General features: G+C 33.1%; 3 protein-coding genes across 5 annotated transcripts in view; 1 reads left to right on the top strand and 2 right to left on the bottom strand.

The window, feature by feature from the left end:
- Positions 1-26,685, top strand: part of LOC111515458 (G-protein coupled receptor dmsr-1) — a 380,603-nt gene that overhangs the window by 109,702 nt on the left and 244,216 nt on the right. The window lies entirely within an intron of this gene.
- The window catches only part of LOC111513443 (UDP-glucosyltransferase 2), a 42,517-nt gene continuing 16,099 nt past the window's right edge, over positions 268-26,685 (bottom strand). For all 3 annotated transcript variants that reach the window (XM_074180350.1, XM_074180348.1, XM_074180349.1), the window contains 3 exons: positions 21,467-22,264; positions 4,872-5,091; positions 268-568 (listed from right to left, as the gene is read on the bottom strand). In XM_074180350.1, the coding sequence (XP_074036451.1) occupies positions 286-568; positions 4,872-5,091; positions 21,467-22,232 (1,269 nt within the window). In that variant the 5' untranslated portion in view covers positions 22,233-22,264 and the 3' untranslated portion in view covers positions 268-285. The remainder of the gene's footprint in view (positions 569-4,871; positions 5,092-21,466; positions 22,265-26,685) is intronic.
- LOC141484841 (uncharacterized) lies at positions 22,880-24,317 on the bottom strand. The gene is made up of 3 exons (XM_074180351.1): positions 24,270-24,317; positions 23,740-24,184; positions 22,880-23,643 (listed from the first exon to the last, which is right to left on the bottom strand). The coding sequence occupies exons 2-3, from the start codon at positions 23,977-23,979 to the stop codon at positions 23,227-23,229; spliced, it is 657 nt and encodes a 218-aa protein (XP_074036452.1). The 5' UTR covers positions 23,980-24,184; positions 24,270-24,317; the 3' UTR covers positions 22,880-23,226.

Here is a 26,685-nt window from a genome sequence, read left to right as displayed (position 1 = left end):
AGAGATAAGAATGAAGTCGGACTCCTGTCTCTCTCACACAATAAACCTTCTCTCACTCCCTTCACAGTTTTAGTCCACTATTATTGTTTAGTCATGGAGCGTAGATACAGTTTGCGATGCCACTGAAGCTGTAAATTATTCAACAATCAACTTTTATATGATATTATACGATCTCAAATTGATCTGGGCGTTTGCCCAATGTGTACCTAGTTTGTCTCAACTGGCCACAATTCATCAGATCTTTGATAGAAAAATAACTTCAGTAAGTAACTACGTCACTAAAACCTATTTATTTTTTTCGTAAGGATTTATATACACTTTACGGTTGAAGAAAACACATTTTATGATGGATAGAATGAAAAATAACACAAACATTCCGAAGAAACTAAGGAAAAGTATGACATCAATGAGGTACTTCTGATACCATGATAGATGCAAGGCAGCCGATTTGAGATGTGGAGCCCCTTCATGACGAATAACGTACTCCACCCAGAATACTGCTTCGTCAATAGGTTTCATTGGTTGATCTTGCATTATTTTGGAACGTAATTTGGCATTTTTTCTGTACCTGTAGAGAACAAAAGTGAAATAAATTGAAAACATAATAGTGTCAGTATAGTCAATGTGACCAACAGGAGAAAGAAGTCGAAGAGGACGACAGAAATATCAATTCTAAAAATCACACATCAATATTCGAAAATAACTAAGGAAGGAATCTGAAGTTAAACAAATACATTCCTCACTTACTATATAGTAACATACACATACACAAAAAAGGAAATTATAGTCATTCAAGCAATTTCGTACGGATGACATTGCGATATTGAATAATTATTTCAAATCAGTTCAACCAATATAAAATATTAATTCATCATGTGAGGACCTTATTCAAGTGTTTTGAAAATATAAGAGCTATCGTCCAGTACTGTACGAGGGTTATTACACACAATTATAATGTAAATAAAAAAGGTGGCGGGTAAAACATGAAAAATGTTGAGATTGATTCATGTAATGTTCCACGAAGTTGGTTGAAGCCAAACGTTGTACCATCCACTCTATTTAGGTACGTAGTAACCAAATATTAGAAGGAAAGATAACCTAGGGAAGTAGATAAAACATCCTTGGGCTGAATAGTTTTGACAGACTTTTCAGATGGACCACCCTCTCAATCCTCATTAGTCTGGTTCACATGTACTCGATTTAGCTCTTTTTGGTGACATTTTTCAGCCTTGTCCAAAAATTACGACCAAGGTGTCATTTGATTCGTATATTTGCCTAGAAAGTTTAAGGAAAGGTCTCGAAAAATTTTCAGAATTTTGGAAATTTGAAAAAAGATTTGAAAAGATCAATGAATTTGCGTAAAAACAGTCCCGACTCCCGAAACTGTATCTCGATTATTTATAATTTTTACAGAGCCCTGATTATAGAGCCAAAAACGGGTAGTCTGGCTCCCGCGCGCCTTTCGTCACTCTGACATAAAAACAAAAAAATTATTTAAACATATCAAATGTGAATGTTAAGGAATGAAAAAATTCATGTGATGTTGGGATACATCAATAAATAATAATCCGCAGTCAAAAAATTTTTATCCCTATTTTAACGTTAATTATAAATTTGTTAATTAATAACTTTTTCTGAATTGAAAGTTAATATGAAAATCCCTGTAATTATTAAACTGAAATCCTGACATTTTTTTCCTTTGGTGAAGTTATCCTCAATAGGCAAAAAAATAGATTACCGTTGCCAAAATGAAAAAATTTTTATTTTCTATTTTTTTATCAACAATTGAAAATTATAATTTCATAAAAAATATGTTACAAATTTTTTTTTTATTTTTCATTGTTTCAATGTCTCATGGCTAAAAACTACTCAATGATATTTTTTTTTATTTTGTACAGCTATTGTTAATAAATTTATTATAAACAAATACATTGTTTATAAGCAATTCAAAATTTTTTTTTGCATTATGTTAATTGAAAAAAATCATGATTTTTAGAAGAAAAAAAGGTTTAAAAAAAATTATTGTTGCTAAAAAATGCGTTTGTTAATCAACAATCGTTTTTTGCAACTAAATATTAAAATTAAGGAACCATTTTTTTTTTAATTCATAAACTCTATTTTTTTTAAAGTTTTTGAAAAAACATTTTTTTAAATTCTTTTTTTAATTGTTTATTTAAAAAAAATTGTTATAACCAAATTTATTTTTTTATTTTTTTTTTCAATACTCTGTTCTATAATGAAAGTAACTATGTGCTTTTTTTTCATTTATTCAATTTTTTATAAAACTTTTATTATTGTGATATCTTGATACTTGTGTTTTTCATTCGCTCTTTTTTGTTCATTATGAATTTATTAACAATTTAAGCTTTTTACTAAAGTTGTGAGCATCGGAAATTTACAGAAGGTTAATTTAATTAACAGAATGACTGATTGCTTCATTTAATTTTCTTAAACTCCATACAAATATGACAATAAGTGAATGTTAATGATCCTACAACTACTAAAAGTGCAAGTAATAAAATCCTCATGATTTATCGTTACATGACACGAAGTTTATGTTAAAAAGACATAAAATTTTCTTTTTTTTAATAAATAACGATCAATAACTAAATGAATAATAGGACTACAACTTTAGTAAAAGGCTTAAATTGTTGATAAATTCATAATGAACAAAAAAGACTTGAAGCATATTTATCATAACTGCAATAGTTTGAAAGTTATTAAAAACGGTTCCTTAATTTCAATATTTAGTTGCAAAAAACGATTGTTAATCAACAAACGCATTTTTCAGCAACGAAGAATTTTTTTTAAGAAATCATTTTTTTTCCAAAAATCATGATTTTTTTCCATTAACATAATGCAAAAAAAATTTTCTAATTGCTTGTAAACAATGTATTTGTTTATGATAAATTCATCAACAAGAGCTGTAAAAAATTAAAAAAAAAATACTAATCAGTTTTTAGCCATGAGACATTGAAACAATGAAGAATAAAAAAAAATTGTAATGCATTTTTTATAAAATTGTAATTTTCAATTGTCAATAAAAAAATGGAAAATAACAATTTTTTAATTTTGGCAACGGTAATCTATTTTTTTGCCTATTAAGGATAACTACATCGAAGGAAAAAAATGCCAGGGTTTTAGTTTAATAATTATAGGCATTTTTATATTAACTTTCAATTCAGAAAAAGTTATTAATTAACAAATTTATAATTAACGGTAAAATTGGGATAAAAATTTTTTGACGGCGGATTATTGTTTATTGATGTATCCCAACATAACATGAATTTTTTCATTCCTTAATATTTACATTTAATATGTTTGAATAATTTTTTTTTTATGTCAGAGTGACGAAAGGCGCGCGGAAGCTAGACTACCCGCTTTTGGCTCTATTCTCAGGGCTCTGTAAAAATTATAAATAATCGAGACACAGTTTCGAGAGTTGGGACTTTTGTTACGCAAATTCATTAATTTTTTCAAATCTTTTTTCAAATTTCCAAAACTTTGAAATTTTTCCGAGATATTAAGAAAAAACTAAAGTCCCATTTTTTTTTCACTTAATTGTTTATAACTTCTGTAATTTTTATCGGCGCGTTTTCGGATCTTTCTTTAAACTTCTTAGGCAAAAATACGAAGCGAATGACACCTTGGTCGTAATTTTTGGACAGGGCTGAAAAATGTTACAAAAAAAAGTACATGTGAACTAGACTACATGACCAGGTAAAATCCGGAGAGACGATTAGAGCAGAAAAATAATTCATCATTGGAACATCTCGTTGAGAAGAGTAATCAAATTTCCATGAAAATGGTTTCAGTCTTAGAAGACAAAACGGTGGACAGGGCCAAAGCAGTAACTGCCATCAACAAAATAAAGGAAATCTCGTACATTTAAGATTAACTCAAATTAGATGGGGTGAAGGTTCTCCAGAAATTCCTCCTCCATAAAATCTTTTAAAGAAACGAAAAACTCAGAAAGGTGCTTACCAAAGAAATTGCAAAAACTCATCTCGTCCCGAGTTTAATACAGGTGACGAAAGGAACAAACAAAATATGGTCACTAGACATAGTGCCGAATTCACGCAGGAACATTTAAAGTCATGTTCACTCTGGATATAATTTTACTCCCAAATTTTGCTTTTTCTGTCGGATCCCACCAATCTTAACTAGCGTCGTTCCTTACACGAACGGAAAAAGGCAAGCTAACATGGCTACCTCGAGTACTACGATTTTGCCCAAAAATAACGACACCCCACTATAAAATTTATAACAAAATAACATGCTAAACAACAGAGTTCTATTACAAAAGGGGTCTTGTTAATGAATGGTAGGCCATCTGGTGGACGATAGCCGAATTTGTAATTGGAACACGGTATAACCTATCGGATATAATCCAATGCTCTTCGTGGTATTAGCCAGGGAAGTAGTTGTTTTCTGATAGATGTCAGTCCATTAACCTACAGTGTAGGGGGTTGAGATTGGCCTGAACGAATTGTTCCTTCAGATTATTTGAAAAAAACAATGATGAATATTCAAATCACTGTTCAAGAAGCTACTGTGTTAGCGAAACATGTGAAATATTTTTCAAATAAAATTTGTGGGGATCAAATCGTGAGTTATAGTTTATGAAATTACTATGGATCTTCATCAAGTATAACGGCCGAATCAATCAGAACATTTTTCATGACTGAATGAGAACTTATGAATTTTACTGAAATTGTTCACATCAGTGAGCTTCACAGGTGTCTTTTCATTATTTACGAGTTCCATATCTGAAACAAGTCTTTCCAAAAGATGACTTTCGATACCATAGTCATGTTCTGGTATGTCACATGTATTAGTATCACGGTTATTACAGAAATGATGCGACTCACTTTGGATCATTGAGTATGTCATTCAAAGCATTGCTGAAAGTTTCTTCAGTAAGATCATGTAGGTTTAATTTGAGTGCCATGCCTCTTCTCACAACATCTTCAATATTCTTGTATTGGTCCCAATAGGTTGGAATTCCCAGAATGGGAACACCAAAAAAAACAGATTCTATCATGCCGAGGAGGCCACCATGGCTGATGAAAGCAACAGTGTTGGGATGTGCTGGAACAGTTTGAAAATTTCATTTTGAATGATTTATTTTCATTATCGGAAAAATTATTATTAAATAATGAAACAACAAAAGCTTTTGTTCACGTGCGTTGACATGGTTGCGGTTTCCCATATAGACGAGTAGAGGGGATACAGGGCTCCCACATAGCAATAGATATTCCAGGTATATTTCATGAATATACATTTAAGGATATTGTATTATGCTATGAATATGCCATGGATATATATATCTTCTGGAGAATATTCCCTGGAAGTGCTCCTGGCGAACCTTTGATATATTTTAAGAATATTCCTTGGGAATATTCTTGGAATATCTTATAATATTCTTAGAATATCTAAGGTATATTCTATTAAGAATATTCCAGGAATAGAACCCGAGGAATATTCATAAAATATTCAGGATATTCTTAGTTTATTGTAGGAATATACAATAGAGAAACACCATAGAATATTCTTTAAATATATTCTAGGAATATTTGGAATATTCCAAGAATGTGACGAGTAACCGCTATTAGGCATGTATATATTGCATTTTGATACAAGATTCACACAAGTAATAAAACACATTATATTCATAAACAAATATATTTTAAAAACAATATACACTGAAATATTTGGCGTTTCAACCAATATTAAAAATAAAAAATCTAATTCAAAATATTTATTCACTGAATAAAATATTCCTGAATACTGTCATATTACAAATATTAGAAATGTATTCAAATTAGGATGTTCCTACTCTCAAACAAATGTATACTAAAAAATATACTAAAATTAACAACTCTGTGAATTCATCAGCACTAATTGAAAAATAATAAATATATCATTTCATTGAAAAAGAAAAAGTGTATTACATCAAGAAATAGGTAAGGTTAGGTTTCTCACTTAGAAAAATAAACCCACAAATGAAGTATTTAAAATAAGTGGTATGATGGGTTCGTCAATGAATTTCACTTACTTAAAGTTATTCAAACTTTGCTCACCAGAATAGTTTTCCTTATATTTGTCCAACAATGCATCAGCCAGTGTTTCAATAGTAATACCTGGAACAAAATGTACATTAACGTTCATTATCACTATTTGAAAGTGGCACAATAAAACTGGAATAAAAATCAAATAGATATTTTTCGCATAGGTTACTCATGAACATTTACAACATTTTATGACTTGGAGAGCAACTTGCATTGTCTTGTTGAAAAGTAATCATTACGTTTTCAGTTTACTATCGATACTATTGCATTTTACTTACTTTTCTTGAAGACTGAATAGATGCAACTCTCCTGTTTGAAGATCCAAAATCAAACTATTCGCTGTACTGCAAATTGGACAACCCCAAATTATAAATGGTACACTGAACGTGACAGAATTATACTTTGATAATAACACCAACACATCATGCATTACACGCGCGAACCTGCCACGTCAACCGCCATGTTGAATCAAATGTCGAATTTAACGCAAACGCAAATGTACCATGCATTAAGGGACAGCCGCTTTCACAGAGCTTATTCGACTGTCGCGCGCTACACTTCAATTGACCAATGAGAAACGTTTACTCCAATTATTTACTTCCCCATTTCTCTGTTTCCAGGATTTTTCGCTTTGTAATTAAATAATTTCAAATACAAAAAGACAAATAGGATGAGAATTAACCAATTTATTGATGCAATTGGTTCATTTATTGGCCCATTCAAATTTTTTTGTCGTTTCCAACAGTTGCTGTTGGAGCAATTCATCCAGAATCTTTGCGTTGAGTTCAAAAACTGGTTAACACTATCAGGGTTATATACATTAGGTTATGCATTCGATTAAGATCTTCAAATATTTTTGTTTTTAATAATATTGAATTATTTGAATACGTTATTATAAGATAATTCAAAATTCCATTGTATAGAATATTCCAAAATATACCGTGGGGACATATTCTAAGAATATACCATATGGTATATTCGATCGACAATATTCTTAGAATATTCAAGGGAGAATAATCCATTTATAGACATTCTATGCACATTCTTTCGGGAATAATCCTGCCATATTCATTCAAGCATATTCTATGAATATTCTAAAGGTATGTATATATTCCAAGAATATTCTATGAATATTTGGAATATATACGTTCGTTTTATGATATACAGGGAATATTCCAAGAATATCTAGTGCTGTGTGGGCTTCTATGACGTATTCCCTAGGGGACGTACTTACGGTAGTAAGCAGTGCTGCCGTTAAGGTACTATTGTACCGCATTCGGTATTATTCCATGATTTTGATACGAAGATACTACCCGGATCAATATGTAGACTATTCGGGACTATTTACTATAATCCCAATTTTTTACATTTCCACATTGACTCTCATCGAGTACAGTAAAAAATAACAACAATATGTGTGGCAACAATGCAATTCCGTGTTTCATAACTCTGCATTATTTAATCCTGTGAACTGTGGTTCTGTCATCTGTCAGTCAGTCAGCAGAACAGCAGTTTCAACTTTTAACCTCACACCTCACCTTGAGAAATTGGTTTTATTGTTTTGTCAAAATAAATAGGAATATGGACAGGTAAAAATAAATTCTCGAATCTAGCTACTTGAAAACGTCTTTAGTTTTGTTCATTCTATTGTGACAGAAACCTATTTAAAACAAAACACATTTGCAATTGTGAAAGAGCAATTTGAAGAAGGAAAAAGACACCTTTTTATCAAATGTTCTGATTATGATCTTTCTCTTAAGGAACATTTCTTAGTTTTCAGCAAATTTTTTACTCCATATATTTTCCGAATTTAAATGGATAACATTATTACACGTTTGGTATTACTGGCATTTGGTCTGAAATGACTTATGCGCATGTGCCATGCCTAGTCTTGCGCAGTACATTTTGGGTACTATTTTCTTGTAAATTTCGGTACCTTTTGAATTGACGTTGCGGCAGCACTGGTAGTGAGTGGGAAAGAGACGTGTGCGACGTGATCGACGCATAGAAGTAAATTCATTTGATAAGAGCGCGGTGGAATTACAAAAATAACATGTTTGTCATACAGGGTGTCTTATCGTTTAAGAAAAAACATGTACAGGGTGTCTCAAATATGTCAGCGTGGAAAATAGTAGTATAATAATAATAATGAATTTAAAATCGTTTTAAAGAAAAAAAACATGGCCCCTCTACTTAGACGAAACTGTAGCATTGTCTGGCGAAAAATTAAAACGAAAAAAATACCAAAATCTTGGTAACTATCTTTTCCATCCAGTAGCGGTTGAAACTTTTGGTGTTCATGGCCCGGAGTGTCTATTATTCGTGCATGAACTGGAAGGGAGAATAGACCAAGTAACGAAAAATTACCGTTCTACTTCTTCTTTGATAGAAAGAATTAGTATTGCTATTCATCGTGGTAATGCTGCTTCGGTCCTTGGAACTATTCCTTCTTCACATAATTTTGATGAGATCATGCATTGCCCTAATTTCATTACGGAACTAAAATCTCTTCGAAACAAGCCGATATATTGTGTATATACATCAGTCTCCAATCAAGGTTAATTCGCAAGTGATTGATTCACCTTCTTCTTTCTCAGTGCGGTCAATGGACTCAGGTCATTGTTGCTTCCCATTCAAAGTGGCATTTTTAATGATTGTCAAGAGTATTAACACTAGTGTTGAAACACTAGCGTTAAAAGTATTTTTAACACGATTTTTTTCGACCGAATAGCAATAAATAAAACATAATTATTACATTTTCAATACAGTTTCATTATGAACATAAGATAGAGATACAATTGAATTCTGTTACATTAATTACATTATTATTATTTATGAACATCAATATGAAGAGTAGAATTAGAACAACTGCTGATATTGATACCTTGCGCTGTTGAAGAGCTTTGTAATATATTTGAACTATCTGAGTTAACAATTTCATGGGCATCAACATTTAATTCTTGAAGTGAAGAGGACGATGCTGTAACGCTGGAGCTAGCTGTTGAGATTATTCTTTCAGCAATTTATAAAAAATAGATTGATGGTTGTAACCCTCAGATACTGTTGTAGAGTTTCATCCTCCGTGCTTCTCAATATCCGTTATATTTGCTCCTGATTCTGCTAGCAAAGAAGCAGAAGACCTTCTGAAACAGTGACCTGTATATTCCTTTGGTTCCAGAAGGTTGAGAAAGTCAGCAATGGTAGAGGGTTTATACCAACTGGGTTGGCACTGCATTCATAATTTGAGTATATCATAAAAAAACGTTAATGATTGATAACAGAAGGGCGTAATGCAACGTATTTATTAAAATAGCCAATGTGTTCTCTAACAATGCAGAAAGAACGACCTATTTTCGTTTTTGTATTTGGAATTTGAACAATCAATGCTTATCCATTGATTCAATGTCTTCCATTGATAAATGACACAGCTCTTTACGCCGGCAGGCTCCATATATTCCGAAAATACTAGCAGGAACACACAATTCTTCACTGTTGTTCTTCAACGTGCAAGACATTAAACACCAGCAAGAACTTAAAATGTGGTTCAAAATAAAACGCGTGAGCTGTAAACAATACTGTTTGTTGGTAACCAGGTGATTCGGCGTCACCTGACACGGCCACTTCACAGCAAATGCGATAACATGAGAATAGTTAACTCACAAGAGTTGTCAAAATGTGATTTATAGACATATCAATTTCATTTATTTTATTATCAAAACAGGACGGTTGTACAGAAAACTTTGTATGATATTTGTGTGAAAAGTAACTTTAATTTTGTTCACTCACAAAATAAAATATCACTTTCAACACTCATATCATGAATAGCTATTGTTCTTTGTGCACCGAAAACATTTCTGACCTGAAATTTAAAAAAACCAATGAGGTAGAAATATTACAAAGCAACCATGTTTAGACGGGTGGGAGATATAATCTAATTTTTCTGGATGTATATTATTTTCAGTCTCACCCTTAATTTTAGTTTTCATCATTCAGTGAAATATACAGCGTGACTCACGGTCGATGGTAGGTTAGACGTTTCTGGAAAACGCAAAGCATGATTTTTCTGAAAATTTCACCTCTCACATTTCCTTATCTGTTCTATCGATCTAAAATATTTTCAGCATTGCGGCGTTGCCACTTCCATCAAAAAGTCCTAGCAACTTAATTTTTTTAAATAGAACACCCCGTATATTAATACATTTTTGGAATTTCTCTGGTATTTTAATACTTTTTTGTTGATAATGTCCTATAACTATCTCTATCTGTTTTCGAGATAAAAAATAAATTGTGCTAAATATGGTCCAAAACATAGCCCTCATTGAAATTAAGTACATCAGTACTCTCAATTCATGAAAAGTTGATATTTTGAAGATGGTTTGGACAGACTCGGAATATTCAATACACCAAGAAATCGACTCCATATCATACAGGGCGTGCTAAAATTACTATTATTTCTATTGTGCATAAAAGTAATCAAAAGTTCATTTTTTCAAATGACACCCCCTGTATATTACTCGGTAAATTGAAAGATGGTGAAAAATGCTTCACGATGATGTATCATGTCCCTATACCTAAATCATCAAGTTTTCTCAATAAAGTCGCTTCTTCTAGAAACATTTTTTTTTTTAGAATTTGGATTTAGGTAGCAGTGGAATTATCAAGCTTATAGCAGTTCGGTTACTTTTATAAGTAATTTACAAAGAGTTATCAACGGTGTTTCGAATCATCTTCCAAAATGAATGCAAATATCGATTATTCAAACGAAGTTCTTATGAAATCATTTATTATACACATGAACAAAGTGATCAAATCATTGTCAGAACGTGTAAAAAATTCAACCAAATGTCTCCTGGCTGGCTCCATGTTGAAAGCGCCTTCAATATTACCAAAACCTGTTACTTCAAATGAGGACAATACTGTTAACGTTTTGGCATATTTTTATGCATATCCAGAAGCTTCCATTCGCAGTGCAGGAAAAGATTTAGGTATATCACATGCTTCACTACAACGAATTTTGAAAAATCATGGAATGCATCCGTATAAATTTACCAAAGTTCAAGTTCTAAAAGCAGAAAACTTTGAACGTAGAATGCATTTTTGTGAATCCCTTTTGATTCATACACAGGAAGATCGGGAATTTTTGTCAAAAATAATTTGGAGCGACGAATCAAAATTTACGAGGGATGATATTTTCAATAGAAGGAATAAACATTTTTGGGCTGATCATAATCCTCATGTTACAAAAGAAATGGGTTTTCAAGAAAAATTTGACCTGAATGTTTTCTGTATTCTGAAGAACAATAAAATTAGCTTCTTTATTCATGAAGACACACTGAATGCAGAGAGATATCTCTTAATGTTAAGGACGACTGTAACCGATTTTCTTGAAAATTTGCCTTTAGAGGAATATAGGAATTCGTGGTTTCAACTGGACGGAGCGCCAGCTCATTCCACCCAGGAAGTTTATAGGAAACTTGACGACGATCGTTGGTTTAGGCGTTTAGAGCCGTGGGATTGGCCACCGCGATCACCCGATCTCACGCCACTTGACTTTTTTCATGGGTTGTTTTGGAAGAAAGGGTATACAGTACTCCAGTGCTTACCAAAGAAGAATTGCGACGGCGAATAGTGCGGAGTATTGAAGATCTGGATCCCCAGGAAATTGAAAAAGCAACCACAAGTCGCGTACAAAAAAAACATTTTGAAGTGTTTAGAATGTAATGGATAACATTTTCAGCATTTATTGTGGAAATAAATTTATTGTGTGTGATATTTTGTTTACAATTTTGTTATTCCCATTCCGTACTTTCACATGCTTTAGCCCACAAAATCTTACGTTTTACCTAGAAATGACTGATTTTTGGCCATAGTTAAGGAAATTATTTTGTAACGTTACAAACTTCCTCTCGTTCATTGGTGTTAATCCAGGATACATTTGGTTGAATTTTTTACACGTTCTGACAATGATATGATCACTTTGTTCATGTGTATAATAAATAATTTCATAAGAACTTCATTTGAATAATCGATATTTGCATTCATTTTGGAAGATGATTCGAAACACCGTCGATAACTCTTTGTAAATTACTTATAAAAGTAACCGAACAGCTATAAGCTTGATAATTCCACTGCTACCTAAATCCAAATTCTAAAAAAAATAATGTTTCTAGAAGAAGCGACTTTATTGAGACGATTTAGGTATAGGGACATGATATATCATCTTGAAGCATTTTTCACCATCTTTCAATTTACCGAGTAATATACAGGGGGTTTCATTTGAAAAAATGAACTTTTGACTACTTTTATGCACAATGGAAATAATTTTAGCACGCCCTGTATGATATGGAGTCGATTTCTTGGTGTTATTTGAATACTTCGAGTTTGTCCAAACTATAATCAAAATATTAACTTTTCATTAATTGAGAGTACTGATGTACATAATTTCAATTAGGGCTATGTTTTGGACCATATTTAGCACAATTTATTTTTTATCTCGAAAACAGATAGAGATAGGTATAGGACATTATCAACAAAAACGTATTAAAATACCAGAGCAATTCCAAAAATGTATTAATATACGGGGTGTTCCGTTCAAAAAAATAAAGTTGCTAGGACTTTTTGATGGAAGTGACAACGTCGCAAAGCTGAAAATATTTTAGATCGATAGAACAGGTAAGGATATGTGAGAGTTGAAATTTTCAGAAAAATCATGCTTTGCGTTTTCCAGAAACGTCTAACCTACCATCGACCGTGAGTCACGCGGTATACAGTAATTTAGATTTTTTTGGTAAAAATGAACTCATTACCATTCCTACTATGAGATATCATTTTATCCAGGTCATTCTGAATTGCAAAGTTTTCCAGTTCAGTGAATTGAAACTCATTTTCTATTTTCAATGTCAGACATTTCACATTTCCAAGATATCCGTGATAAATTCTTTGAAAGTTCCACTTTATTTTGAGTGGATGTTTCCATTTCATCAATGGACTTATCTCCAAACCAGCAATACATGCCAATAATTTGGTTCAGTAGTCATGCCCAGAAACTTTTGATTTTCATGCAGGAATCTTTCCTGTTCTCAATAGTTTTGATTTTCGATGACCTGATGATATTACTGATGTGCACGGAAAAAAAAGATTTGTTAAGCGAAATAAAATTCACTTCATTCAAAGAAATAAAAGTGTCATATATGCACGACAAAATATTTTGTTGATGCAAGTAAAAAGAATTCTTGACTGCTAACTATTTCTTCAAGCATATGTTCATTGTATCAAACAAATATTTCATTGAAACAATCACATCCATTAGTTATTTCAATTCAAAGAAGAATTGAATTCAAGTAATATTTTGTCTAATTGATAGCGAGAATGATTTAGAGTAATTCGAATATTCTATTGAACAAACAAAATTTAAAGATGGGTGAAATAGTGGATCTGATTGAAATAATCAAATGTATTTTCTATTTGAGTAAAAATTATGTTGAAGAAACATAATATATATGCAGGATGATGAAGAACTTTGCTTGTTTTGATAATGGGAAAATTTCCACTAAAATAATGATTTTGTTGAACAAATAATGAATATTATTTGAACGAACAATGTTTATACCTCATTGTGAGTATCTTTCTGATAGAGTAAAGCATTTCGAAAGTTCAAAATAAGTATGAATAATGATGTACCAAATGAAATGAAGTTACAATTCAAAATCCTTCCCTCTTGTTTGAATTCGGTTATTGGATTCAATTAACCAAATATTATACTAATCTGAGTACCAGTATCTCGTTGGTAGTAATGGAGTTTCAGATCAGCTCTACTGAAAATTACTTTTCTCTTCTCCACAACTTCAATATGTTTTTTAAGTTTGTAGATAAGAAGCATTACGTATAGGTTTAGTATATTGAGAAAAGTACTTTTCGACAGAATCAGAAATACAGAGTCAGTGATTGAATTTACATGAATCTCCAATCAAAATGGATCTAGTTCTTGAATAATTGTGAGAATATATTATAGTTTGTTCAACAACCCGATTTCTCAATACATTAAATACACTTTGTATCATCATTTTCTCAACTGGATTATTCATCTACTTACGTATCACGATTTTTTAATCAGCTGCTGATGGGAGTCTTGCGGATAATATTTCATATTCAGTACTGATTATGTAAATGCCATGGAAAATTGTTCAACGTGAGAATGAGCAAAATATAAATAAAAATCGAGAAACTTTAGTACCAAATTTATTCAAACAATTAATAAATTATAATAGACTTCTACAAATATTTAAATGAAAATATAAATTTTTCACAAATGGTTAATACTAATATAAAACATTAACATATTTTATTATTTATTATTATTATTGATGATATCTACTAAAAACCAATTAGAGTTGATTTCGAAACCTTTCACTGAAGTAATGATCTAAAATGAAAGAGAACAGAGATTAGTGATAGTCTACATTTTCGCAAAAATACTATTGGATCAATTTCTACTAACTAGCTTAGATATTATCTCATAGAAATATAAAAATATAATTATTTTTTTTTTACAAATCCAATTTAACAAAAGGAGATACCCTTATTTTTTGATAATAGGAAAAAAACAATGACGTACTTTATCACAGAAAAATTTGATTACAAATATGACTGTGATGACAAAATTTTCCAATCATAACTTTCAGGCCCTCAAATCTATTAAATTTAAGAATTCTAGCATTTAATTACTTAGGTATAGACCTGAATAATAATAAGTATCTACAGCAAATCGCAAAAATATATAGTTATTTGAGAAAAATGAATATGTTTTTAATTGTAATGGTATACATATTTATTATTAAATTTATGAATGAAAGACATACCTCTGTTATATATGATTCTTAATTTATTCCATCAATTGCTTCCTTGATTGAATATTTTTCTTTTGTCAATTGGGGGAGTCATTTCTTTCATTTCTTCATCAGTGATCCTTTCAGGTATGTCTAATAAGGTTACATCATTTTCTGTCTGAAAAGTATGTGTTTTAAGTATATTATAAGGGGATAAATAATATATGTATTTTTTTACCTTTAAAAATGCCAATCAGGTCATTTAATCCCAAGTTATTAAGAAATTCCTCCATGTTTAAAAATAAAAGAGATTATATTGCATGTTTTGAGTTCGTGCAGTTTTGTTGGATGTCATCATTTCTGTAAATATGTTACAAATAACTTTTTTTTTCGGTATTACTGATTTTAATAAAGTAATACAAGAGAAAACTGTGATTATTTCACAATGTTCCTTGAAAGGAAAATCTTAAAAAGAGGTTCCTTCAAGGGTTCAGTATATACTATCATGATGAAAATGAAATCATTCAATTATTTATGATGTAAGAAATTTAGAAATCGAACTAAATGTACAGCTCTTCGCTGACATTGTATACCTACACCTATTTCTGCGGCAAACACTTTAATTGTATTTACTCTGAAAATGTCCAATTCCTCTGTATCCAAAGATCAAAGGTCAACTAGGTACCCAGTGTATGCATACCTACCTACCTCTCAATGATAATCATTTCACTCGACAACTTCTACTTTCTTAAAAACAGAATTGAAAACATGGAAGCTTTCCTTCAGTCATTACATTAAACAATAAGAACTTCAAGCCACTTTTATAGATAGCTGTCGAGAAAAATGTATGGGCACGTACTTGAAAAAAACGATGTCCGTTTATCCAATACATGCTATTCATAATTATTTCAAAATATAGAATGAAAGAAAGTATATTATCAACATACCTGTGAAAACACCGAAAAACTTCAATTCACGTATACTCAAAAAGAAACTGTAAACCTCTTCGTCATTTCCTTGAAAAACACAAAACACATTTTTAATTCTTATTCCATTCGTGATTAGTTTACGGTTCTTGCGAAAACGCAAATGGTGCCGACCGGCACTCTATTCATTAGAAGTATTTCAACTATATCATTTCTTTCAAGGAAACAATTTAATTTTTCAAACCAACAAATAATAAAAATATTGAAATGAAATTATCCATAGTCTTGAAATTATTTCCAAAATTAGTTAAAGGTATTGATATGTATTGTTGAAGTGAAAATAAATATACAGTTGATTCAATTATATATTAGTGTCAAAACAGCACCCCATAGTGTTATACTGAATTGGAAAGTTTTCATTCAACAGACGTACTTTTGATTTGATGAAATTATATTGTTTGACTCAACCGAATTATTTCGAGAACTCAATAAATGTTATTCTTCAAATGATCCACAATTCATTTGACTAAGTAAAAGACCTCTTGAATTGAAATATTAGAGAAATTAAAATGAGAATTTCATTTTGTCTCCGCAAAATTATCATCTAATCGATACAATGCACACGTCGTTTGGAATGAATGATATTTAATCAAAGTGATGAAATAAATTAGACTAAATAAATTTCTTTGAAGTAACAAATCTTTTTTTCCCGTGTGACATTAGTATTTTCCTGTGAATACCGTTCAGAGTATGATGTTTCCCTGTGGTGTCTCAGTTGTGAAGGTTGCTTGTGTCCTCCTCGATAGACCTATGATCAAAGGGAAGATTATTTTACTTCGCTTGATCTTTTTTTCTCACATTATTTTGGGATATTTCTTTCTGAAGTGAAGTGGGATCTGTATCTGTTAATGTTTCCATACAACTAATTATCTGAGTAATTCAAGTCTTCTTAGTGATAACTTCAATAACCAGCATTCTAAAATAACTCAGTAACGATATTACAGTTAGGTTAGTTTAGGTTAGGTTAGGTTAGGTTAGGTTAGATTAGTGAAAAGATACAAAGTGAGTGGATCTTTTCGACCCTCGATAGACTCGATTGATTAGTTTAGATCATTCCTCTGGAAATGCTTACTCACTTGATGAATTGGTCGTGAATAAGAGTGTTCTGGTTCTGTTATTTGGGAGAGGTGTTCCAATTCCATATTTTACGTCGATATATGTTGTACTGCTCAATAAACTACTGATCGTCTGCATCGGTTCCATTTTCTTCATAGTGAATTTCCTCAACCACAAGATTATAGAAATATCTTGGTTTTAATTAGTTCGAAGGAAAATACTAACAAAACGAGATTGTTGAGGCGATGCCTTATTCTCTCATGAAAACGTCTTCTTTGGAATCTACTGCAGCTCAGGTTGGGTTAGGTCTAAAGTTACTGGGTCTATTCCACCCTCGACCGCAACCCGCAAGGGTTTCTTGTGGCTCACACCTATTGACACTCGACCAAATAAACCCAGCTTCTTAACAAAGCCGATAAGTTTGTATAGTGAGTGGTCTTTCAGGTCAGATGGTAAGAGTACAGCTTCGCCGAACTCTGAAAACCTGATTCAGTCCCCAGCGGAGCAGGCACAAAGTATGTGCTCTGCTGTTTCATCATTTTCCAAACAGAGGCGACACACACTGTCTTCTGACAGTCTGAGACTCTGGAGATGGTGATTCAAATGACAGTGACCTGTAGGAAGGCCTGTTAGACTTGGTAGTTCATCCCTACTGTACCACTGTTTGTTATCAAGCTTCGAAGGGTGGAGTAAGCCAATCCTGGAAGATTCTGCCAGAACTCCATGAATCTTCTTGCCATCCAGTTGTTCAATCTTTGTTTGGCAGAGCCTAAAGCGAGATTCGTTTTTGGCAATTTGCTACCAATTCAGATGTTACTCGGTAGAAGCCAAGAACTTCCAACGCCGCTTGACTCGTGTATGAGGTCGGATTCTTTCAGTATCTCCACACAGAATACAATAGCGTAAATTTTGCTCGAAATACAGTCGCATAGGTTCCTAGACTGGTTGATATCTCTGTGCTGGGTCTGCGACTGAAAACTCCTGCATCAGAACCGGAAGGTGTTTTTGATCCATCTGTGAACCAACAACTATCTGCTCTTAATATTTTCTTCTCCCGGAGGATCCAGTCCTCTCTACTTGGGAATAGTACTTTATAAGGCAGTTCGTAGTTGATAGTTCAAGGCATAAATTCAGAGATCACTTCCAGAATGCTGTATTATAGTTACTTCATCATTTATTCTACAACTAATTTATTGATATCGATTATGTGAAATATGCATTACTGACTTGTAACATTTCATTTCTCCATTTTCTGTTTTGTTCTGTTTGCGGAGCCATCTGAACACAGAGAAACCCGTTTGACAATATTTACTTGTAGATTGTTAGAAACCAATTATTCACAAATTTCCAAATTAGAAATTTTGACCTCTACTTAACTTAATACTATATGATGCCGTTGAGCGACATTCAGCCAACATTTCTCTACGAATTGAAACTGAATGTAAGTCAAAAAAATTGACAAGTTATTTGGCAGTTATAGTGTTAATGAACGCAATATTCGACGTTGTTCTGCGAAATTTCAATCCGGAGATTTTAGCCTCCCGAAGTAGTCCACCTACAGTAATCCAGGATGAGGATTTGAGGACCTTATGGTGGAGACTGACTCATCACAAACAGTGTGTGGAATGTTGGAAGAATTGAACATCAGCTCCAATGTGGTTTTTGATGATTTAAAACCTATTGGAGAGGTCGAAAAGTTCGAAAAGTAGATGTCCCACGATTTGAACGATCGATAGGAATTGTGACAGTGGTTAGACACCGATGAGCTACCCTGGCACTACCCAAGGGTAGAAACACACCGAAAAGAAATTGTTTCTCTTTGGTAATCAGCGGCTGATTCACTATAACTTCCTGCAAAGGGGCCAAACTATCGCAGCAGAGTCCTTTTGTGAGGAAATCGACGAAATGCGTCACCAGCAGCCATCACTGGTCAACAGAAGAAGTCCGATCCTGCTACACGACAACGCTCGTTCGCACGTTCCACAAACCATCTCCCGAAAATTGAACGAATCGAGCGTCTAAGTTCTGCCTCACCCGTTATACTTCACAGACCTCTTGCTAACCGACTACCACATTTTCAAGCACTTCGGTGACTTTCTCACCAGTGAAACCTTCAGAACCAGGCAAAAACGGCCTTCGTCAACTATATCGAATCCCGATGACACATTTCAATGCTGACAGAACCAATCGACACATGTTACGTTGGTAGAGGTGCACTGATTTAATGGGGAATGTTCCTCCTGACGAAAATCAAGTGACATTTTGTGCACATAACCTATATTCCTCTATATGAATGAATTTCAAAACAACTGTTGTTTGTGTGGCTTGTGGAGGTTGTGGAACAAAATAGTGTAAGGTCTCCTGAAAACGCGTTGAAAAAAATCGAAATTTTTTTTGCAGCCAATAAGTTATGCTTGAATGTCAAGAAAACAATTACGTTCACACTGAAAGAACTGAAGGACAGTCAAAAATCCATTAAGTTTTTGGGGGGTAACGCTGGATCAAAAACCGAATTAGAAAGACCACATCAAAGATCTCTCTACTAAGCTGTCCAGCACTCTTTTTCTGCTTCGTAGAATCAATGAATTTGATTCCTCTTATGTTTCGAGAGCAGCTTACATGGGGTTATTTCAGTCTGAGCTGTCATACGGATGAGTTTTTAGAGACTTTCAACTGATTTGGAAAGGATATTCATTTTACAAAAAACGGCTATTAGAATCCTGGGAAGAGCAAAAAGAACTGACAGCTGTAGACCTCTATTTAAAAAATTTAATATATTAACCATTACGGCTCTATATATATTTCAATGTCATGTCTGTATCAAGACACAAAATAACACCCCTCAAGTTAATCGCAACCATGAATATTTGATCAGAAATGGCCACAATCTTCTTATGCCACAACATCGACTGACAATTAATTACTCATTAAAGCTTTTTTTATGAGGAAATTACATATGATTAAATTAAAAAAAAAGTATAAAAGGGCTGCTGGTTGATCTCTGCCCTAAAGACATAAGTGAATTTTTCGACTGCAATTTTTAATGATTTGCCTTTTAATTGTGTATGTATCAATGTGTATGTTTTGTATTATATTTATCTACCTTGATGATGCTAAATCTGTTATATTGATAATGAGCAAATAAATTGATTGATTGATTGAGTTTTCATACAAGAGCTGTAAAACAACGCATTTTTAACTTATCATTTCAACCTTTTTCTTTAAAAAAATATTGAAATACTTCAAAAAGAGGAATGAAATAATGCATTCAACATTTGAAGGGACTCGTTTCTATTTCACCATTTGGCAACATCGGTTATAGCTAATGAAGGACAATGAATCTGTTACCTGTATGAGACAAACAAAGATGACATATTTCAGAGGCGTGCTGTTCTGTTTACTTATGTTTCGAGTTCCGAGACATTCTGTGACATATGACATTTTGTGCACCTAACCTATCTTCCTCTATATAAATAAATAACAAAACAACTGTTGTTCATGTGGCTTGTGGAGGTAGTATTGAACTATAATTTATATTTTGCCTCAATTATTGATTTATAAAGATAATTTCCTCTTTTTAAAGTAGAGTATCTAGGTACGTATAAATTATTTCAACTTGATATAGGCGCTGTTGCCAATATGTGAATTGGAAACAAATCCCTTCAAAAATTAAAACCCAACAAAGCTTATTGTTAAATCATCTGAAAATGGAATTTTTAACAGGTGATGATCGACTGTATTGTCAAACATGCGCCAAACTAACTGACTGTTATAAGGAAACAAGTATAACTGAGGCACCAGTCAATCTAATAATGACACTGATGATTTTCAAACAAGACTCAACCTCTAACGGAAGCAAGAAACTCTTTGGAAGGTTCGAAATAGATGAACATTTCAACCTAGCAGACCACTATTATAATATTCATGCAGTCATTGTTCAATGTGGTTCTGGCGTTGAATTTGGTCATAATTACGCCTTGGTCAAAGAAGAAACGGACTGGTTCAAGTTTGACGATAGTCGTGTCACGAAGTGTTCTGGCGATGCATTGAATTTATTGGAGCCTCTGGAGACACCCTACATTTCGTTTTATAAGAGAGAGGACATTGTTAGATCATGATCTTCGGATGATGTGGTGCTGCAGGTTTTTCCGGGTTTTCCTACAGCTGAAAAAGCAAATGCGCCACTAGAATCAATGAAGTCGCCCCGGAGCGCCAATTAATTTTTATTGTTGTTTTTATTTTATGTTTAATGTTGTTGTATCATTATATATCATAACAAAATGTAAAATCCAACATTTGAAACATCAATTTGAATACTTTTCGAAGTGAATTTGAAAAACTCATGAAATAAACTCAACTTTATTTTGTTCAAACTTGCATTTGCTGTAATAATCCAAATTGAGAAAAATTTCCCATTGGCGCTGATACCTGATATTCAAATGGTCTATTCGTAGAACTCTGCTCGATTTTGATAAAAGTTGCAGTCAAATATGAACGTCTAATAGATAAAAAGTATACAAAAACTTACCAAGAACTTCCTGTTGTGGCAGCCAGTCTGAAATCATTACATTACTGGGTAATCCATCAAGATCATGTTCATATTTCCATAAAATTTTTTGTTTCATTTTCGAAAATACTTTCAGTATAACTTCTTTATGTTGAAAATATAAATTACTGCTTTTCAAAATAGATCCCATAGAAAAAACAATCACACCTTCTGAAGCATTTTCCATGAATTGCTTGATTTTTGTAGGTAATGGTTTTAAAGAACCCACATGATGTCCTCCTATATATTTAATACTTGGTTGGAGTGGCAGTGGATCATGGATACTGATGTGTGAAACGACGAACATTAAACTAGCATTGTACATCATTGTTTTGAGATCAGGGGCATTAGGAAATGCAGCTTTCAACACAGCATTCTGTTCTGGAATTGATCTGAACTCCATATAAATGTCACAAAGTATATCCAAAAATAAATTCGTCAACCTCTCCAAGAAGGTCATTCGTGAGCCGTGAGTCGTTAAAAAATTTGGGACATACGATGAAAAAGATGGATTCGCAAGTAGATGGCTATTGAAAATCGAGGTTGGTCCTGTGGAAAAGTATACCAGAGGACAATTGAAATGATGAGCAAATATTGTCATTGCTTCGTTCCAGAAGTGTTCCATTATCACCAAATCAAACTTCTCACCAGAGTTCAGGAGATTTTGAACGTTTTTGTGTTTCAACACATTCTCTGTATATGTTTTACCAAGAGTTGACATGAATACCAGTTGATCCCAATAGTTCATCTTTCCAAATCTTTCTAAGTCATTTACGAATTCTGAAAAAAAAAGTTCTATAGAAAAAGTTGATCACACACCAAGCACCAAAACACATGCAAAACACCATGGAAGTAAGAATCTATTCTCATACATATCCTATAAAGAATGGTTGTTTTATTTGGTTGAAAAACATTCAACTAATTCATATGAGAATAGTCCATCCTACGTAGGGGCAAAGCTTTATAATAATCTTACCGATTGCATAAAAAGCGAAAAGGTGAAGAAGAATGTCGAACAAACCCTGAAAAAATTCCTGATTGAAGGTTTTTTCTACAGTGTTGCTAAATATAGAGGTCGATGAGAGGGTTTTATATTGTATTATACAGGGTGTTTGGTAGCTGGGTGCAAACCTTCAAGGGGGTGATACACTAGCCCATGTAGAACATATTCATACAAACATTTTTATTGTCTAGCGCGTTTTTGATTTTTAAGGGAACTTTTACGATTTTTAGTACAAAAACCCAAAATTGGTCAATTAAACGCTAATAACTTCGAATCTTAACAGAAATGTCCGGTTTTTTGAATTTATGTTAGTAGTCTTATGGGTCCCCAATCGTACTGAAATAGTTTGAAGCACCATTGTGTCCAAAAAAGTTATGTACAGATCATTTAAACTTTACAAAAAAAGAAAGAAAATAAAAAATCTGACCTTTGATGCCAATTAAAAAAATAAATAAAATACATACAGGTGTTCAGACACCTTTAAAAACATGCTTAGTTATTGCTCTTTCGTTTGAGGTATCATTTACCCAGCTAAGTCTTAAATTTTTTTAATTAGGGTACCTGAACCAGTTAAAGGTCGTAAATATGGATTTTTGTGGAATTAAAGAAAAAAATGTTTTGTACTGTAAACATTTATTGTTGGTGTTCAAAATGTCCTCCACCATTGCGTATACACTTTCTACAATGATTTCGTACTTCAGTTGTGGTTACTTTCATTTGCATTTCCTGTTTCACAATTTCAAACGCTGCCTCTATTCGCTGAAGTAATTCTTCTCTCGTGGTGATTTCTGTTGTGTATACGAGTTTTTTTCACCCGACCCCACACAAAAAAATCCAACGGAGTCAGGTCGGGCGATCTGGCAGGCCAGGGGATGGGTCCGTCTCTCTCGATCCAGTTGCCAGGAAAACAGCGGTTCAGGTGTTCGCGGACGCTTACAGCCCAATGTGCTGGGCATCCATCTTGCTGAAATGTGATCGGCCTGTCCGTGTCCAATATTGGCACTTCGGCATCATAGAGTAACATTGTCAAGTCGTTTATCATAAATTCGAGGTAATTTTGTCTATTCAAATTGTCTGGCAAAATGTGTGGGCCTACCAATGTGCGTCCGATGACCCCAGCCCACACATTTATTGAAAATTGTCTTTGGAAAGAAATCTGAAACGAAAATGCAATAAAATTAGTCAATTTAGGTAATTAAACACGTGTTGAACATGGGTAATAAAATAATAATAATAAAAATCATTTATTTACCTGTTTTTTCCAATTTGGATTGCTGTCCTTATCAGCCCATTCATGAAGGTTGTGGAAATTAGTAATTCCTTTCCTGGAGAACTTCGATTCGTCAGTCCAGAGGATGGACTTTAAGAACCACGCGTCGTCAATATCTGCGTTTAGCAAAAAACGGTAGAACCGTATCCGTCTCGCCGGATCCGTTTCCTCCAAGCCTTGCACACCCGTGCCGTGAAACGGATATTTCTTCTCTTTGTGCATCGTACTTCACACTTTCCATATCGAAAGGTTTAAATCTCTCGCTAGAACTCTGATGCTGGTGGTAGGATCCGCTTCGAAGGCTGCGAGAATTTGCTCCTCAACATTGACATTATGTCTTCCTGGATTTACTGCAGGTTCAGCATGATGAATACCAGATTCAGACAGCCTACGATATGTGTTGGAAAACACACGGACGTTAGGCACCCTGCAATAAAATAACTCATTTTTAACGTCTTTTGAAGCTGAAAATGGGAAAATTCAACTACCGCTACAATTAGAAATTGATTTACCTGCGGTTCGGGTAACGTTCTTGGTACAAACGTCGTACCAGAGATGCGTTACCATCAGCTCTGCCATACATAAAATTGATATCGGCTTGATCATGACTCGTAAAGTCAGCCATGGCAGCACACACAACAAAAAGTTCGATAGTCCAAAATAAACAACACCTGCAGGAGCGAAAGGCTACAACTGAACACGATGAATTACAAAAATGGGGAATACAAAAAAAACGTCTACTCGCAACTCGAAAGGGCAAAGCAGTGACTAGAGAACTTGTTTGGCTAATCAAACCGACCCGGCGAGGGGTCCAAGATGATTACTCAACTCAGGTACCTAAAAATTGATAAATTCAAAAGCAAGTTTATGGCCCTAGCATAAGGTCTAAATCATAACAACAGAATGCATTCCAATTAATGACTAGCTGCAGGTCAAATTCTTTGTTGTAAAATGCCACCGGCACCGGCCTTTGTTCAGTTTTCTCTTCTTTCAAGTTGGGCTAAGTTTCTTATTATTCCATGTAAGTCTAAAAATAATATCGCATATTGCTTTAGGATTTTCGTTTAAAGGTTTTTGAGCTGAATTTCATTTGAATTACTTTTTTTTATTTTTTCAAATATCCATATTTACGACCTTCAACTGGTTCAGGTACCCTAATTAAAAACGTTTGAGACTTAGCTAGGTAAATGATACCTCAAACGAAAGAGCAATAACTAAGCATGTTTTTAAAGGTGTCTGAACACCTGTATGTATTTTATTTATTTTTTTAATTGGCATCAAAGGTCAGATTTTTTTTTGTAAAGTTTAAATGCTCTGTACATAACTTTTTTGAAAACAATGGTGCTTCAAACTACTTTAGTACGATTGGGGACACATAAGACTACTAAAATAAATTAAAAAACCGGACATTTCTGTACAGATTCGAAGTTATTAGCATTTAATTGACCAATTTTGGGTTTTTGTACTAAAAATCGTAGAAGTTCCCTTATGTTCTACATGGGCTAGTGTATCACTCCCTTGAAGGTTTGCACCCAGCTACCAAACACCCTGTATATTCAGTATACTATTTTGATTTTCTCTTATGTTTGTGTGACATTTTTATATAAAGTTTTGTTATATCTCACGTTTTTGTGAAGACTTATCCTATATCACTTTATGATACAGCATAAATTTTTATTATTATTATACGGGGTGGCCATTTTTACAATCTGATTATATGGGTAACTTTCGAACTATAAGATGGAAAGCTTGTTCAAAGGAGAAGAAATTGCAGTGTTCAAAAAAAATCAAGTTTCGAAAATACTGAAAAAAATCAAATTCCATTAATTTCGTTATTCAAGTTTCATGTTGCTATTTGAGATAATATCAGAAAACATTTCGAATATTCCTCATTCAAAAATAAATGTTTCTTAATTTTCCAGTATCATATTCACATTCCAACGTTTTGTATTATTCGTGCCATTATCAGTTTCTTCAATACAGTTTATATCATTTCATGTATAGAATCAAACAAAAAATACAGAACAAGGATTAAACTACAACAACAGATGAAACAACACAATGATAGATAGCATTCATATACATAGGTCACCAAACCATCTAACGAACTCCTTTGAACCCTGAAGCCAAACACGAGAATAGCACTAAAAATAAACAGCTATAACAAAGGAAACGACAAAAACCTAAACGAGCATACAATGCTCGGACTGCAACAAATTCTATATCGGCCAAACCAAGAAAAAATTGATCCAAAGGTACGACGAGCACAAAAAGGTATACATAAACCCCATAATATATAAATCAAACCTCGCAACACACGCCATACAAAACAAACATAACTTTTCCCCACCACATAATACTCTTCAAACAAGTCAATGAAGGAAACCGTATGGACATCTGGGAAAACTCAAACATCTATAAATTGAACAGTCATAATTCACTTATCGAGCAACAAATACAAATCAAAACACAGCAAGACCTAACATTCAATATATTACACAAAACAATACACATTCCTAGAAACAGTGAACAGTGAAAAACCACCACATGTAACTCAAATACAGGTAAATTTATTTACAGTAGCTGAAGTACCTGCACTTAAACGTTCTGACCGCATAAAAGAACAAACGACAGGATGTTCAGTTGATATTACAGATATTGTAAATACTATAAACAAATCCTTGGTACACCAATAGAAACTACTATTTCCCCTATTATAGCTCAATACGTAATGGACGGTCTTTTTGAAAACATACTTCTCAAACTGGGTTTTGAAATTTCTTTTTTAAAGAAATACCTTGACGATGTTATTTGTGCAATACCTTATGACAAATCTGATGAAATTCTTGATGTTATCAATAGATATTGTAATACCCGACCATATATGTGTTCTATATTCATATATGGTTTTATCTATCAATATCGAAT

Source organism: Leptinotarsa decemlineata, unplaced genomic scaffold (genome assembly GCF_025532065.1).
Source record: "Leptinotarsa decemlineata unplaced genomic scaffold, Ldec_3_MD MMD2_tig00026294_RagTag_RagTag, whole genome shotgun sequence".
Taxonomy (NCBI): domain Eukaryota; kingdom Metazoa; phylum Arthropoda; class Insecta; order Coleoptera; family Chrysomelidae; genus Leptinotarsa; species Leptinotarsa decemlineata.
Note: the sequence above shows the minus strand (reverse complement) of the source record. Positions and strands in the feature narration are given on the sequence as shown.

Excerpts from the sequence above, each read along its gene's own strand:
- LOC141484841 (XM_074180351.1), bottom strand. The coding sequence starts at position 23,979 with ATGCACAAAGAGAAGAAATATCCGTTTCACGGCACGGGTGTGCAAGGC. Across the intron at positions 23,644-23,739 it reads ATCCAAATTGGAAAAAACAG|ATTTCTTTCCAAAGACAATT; the intron begins GTAAATAAATGA and ends TTTTCGTTTCAG.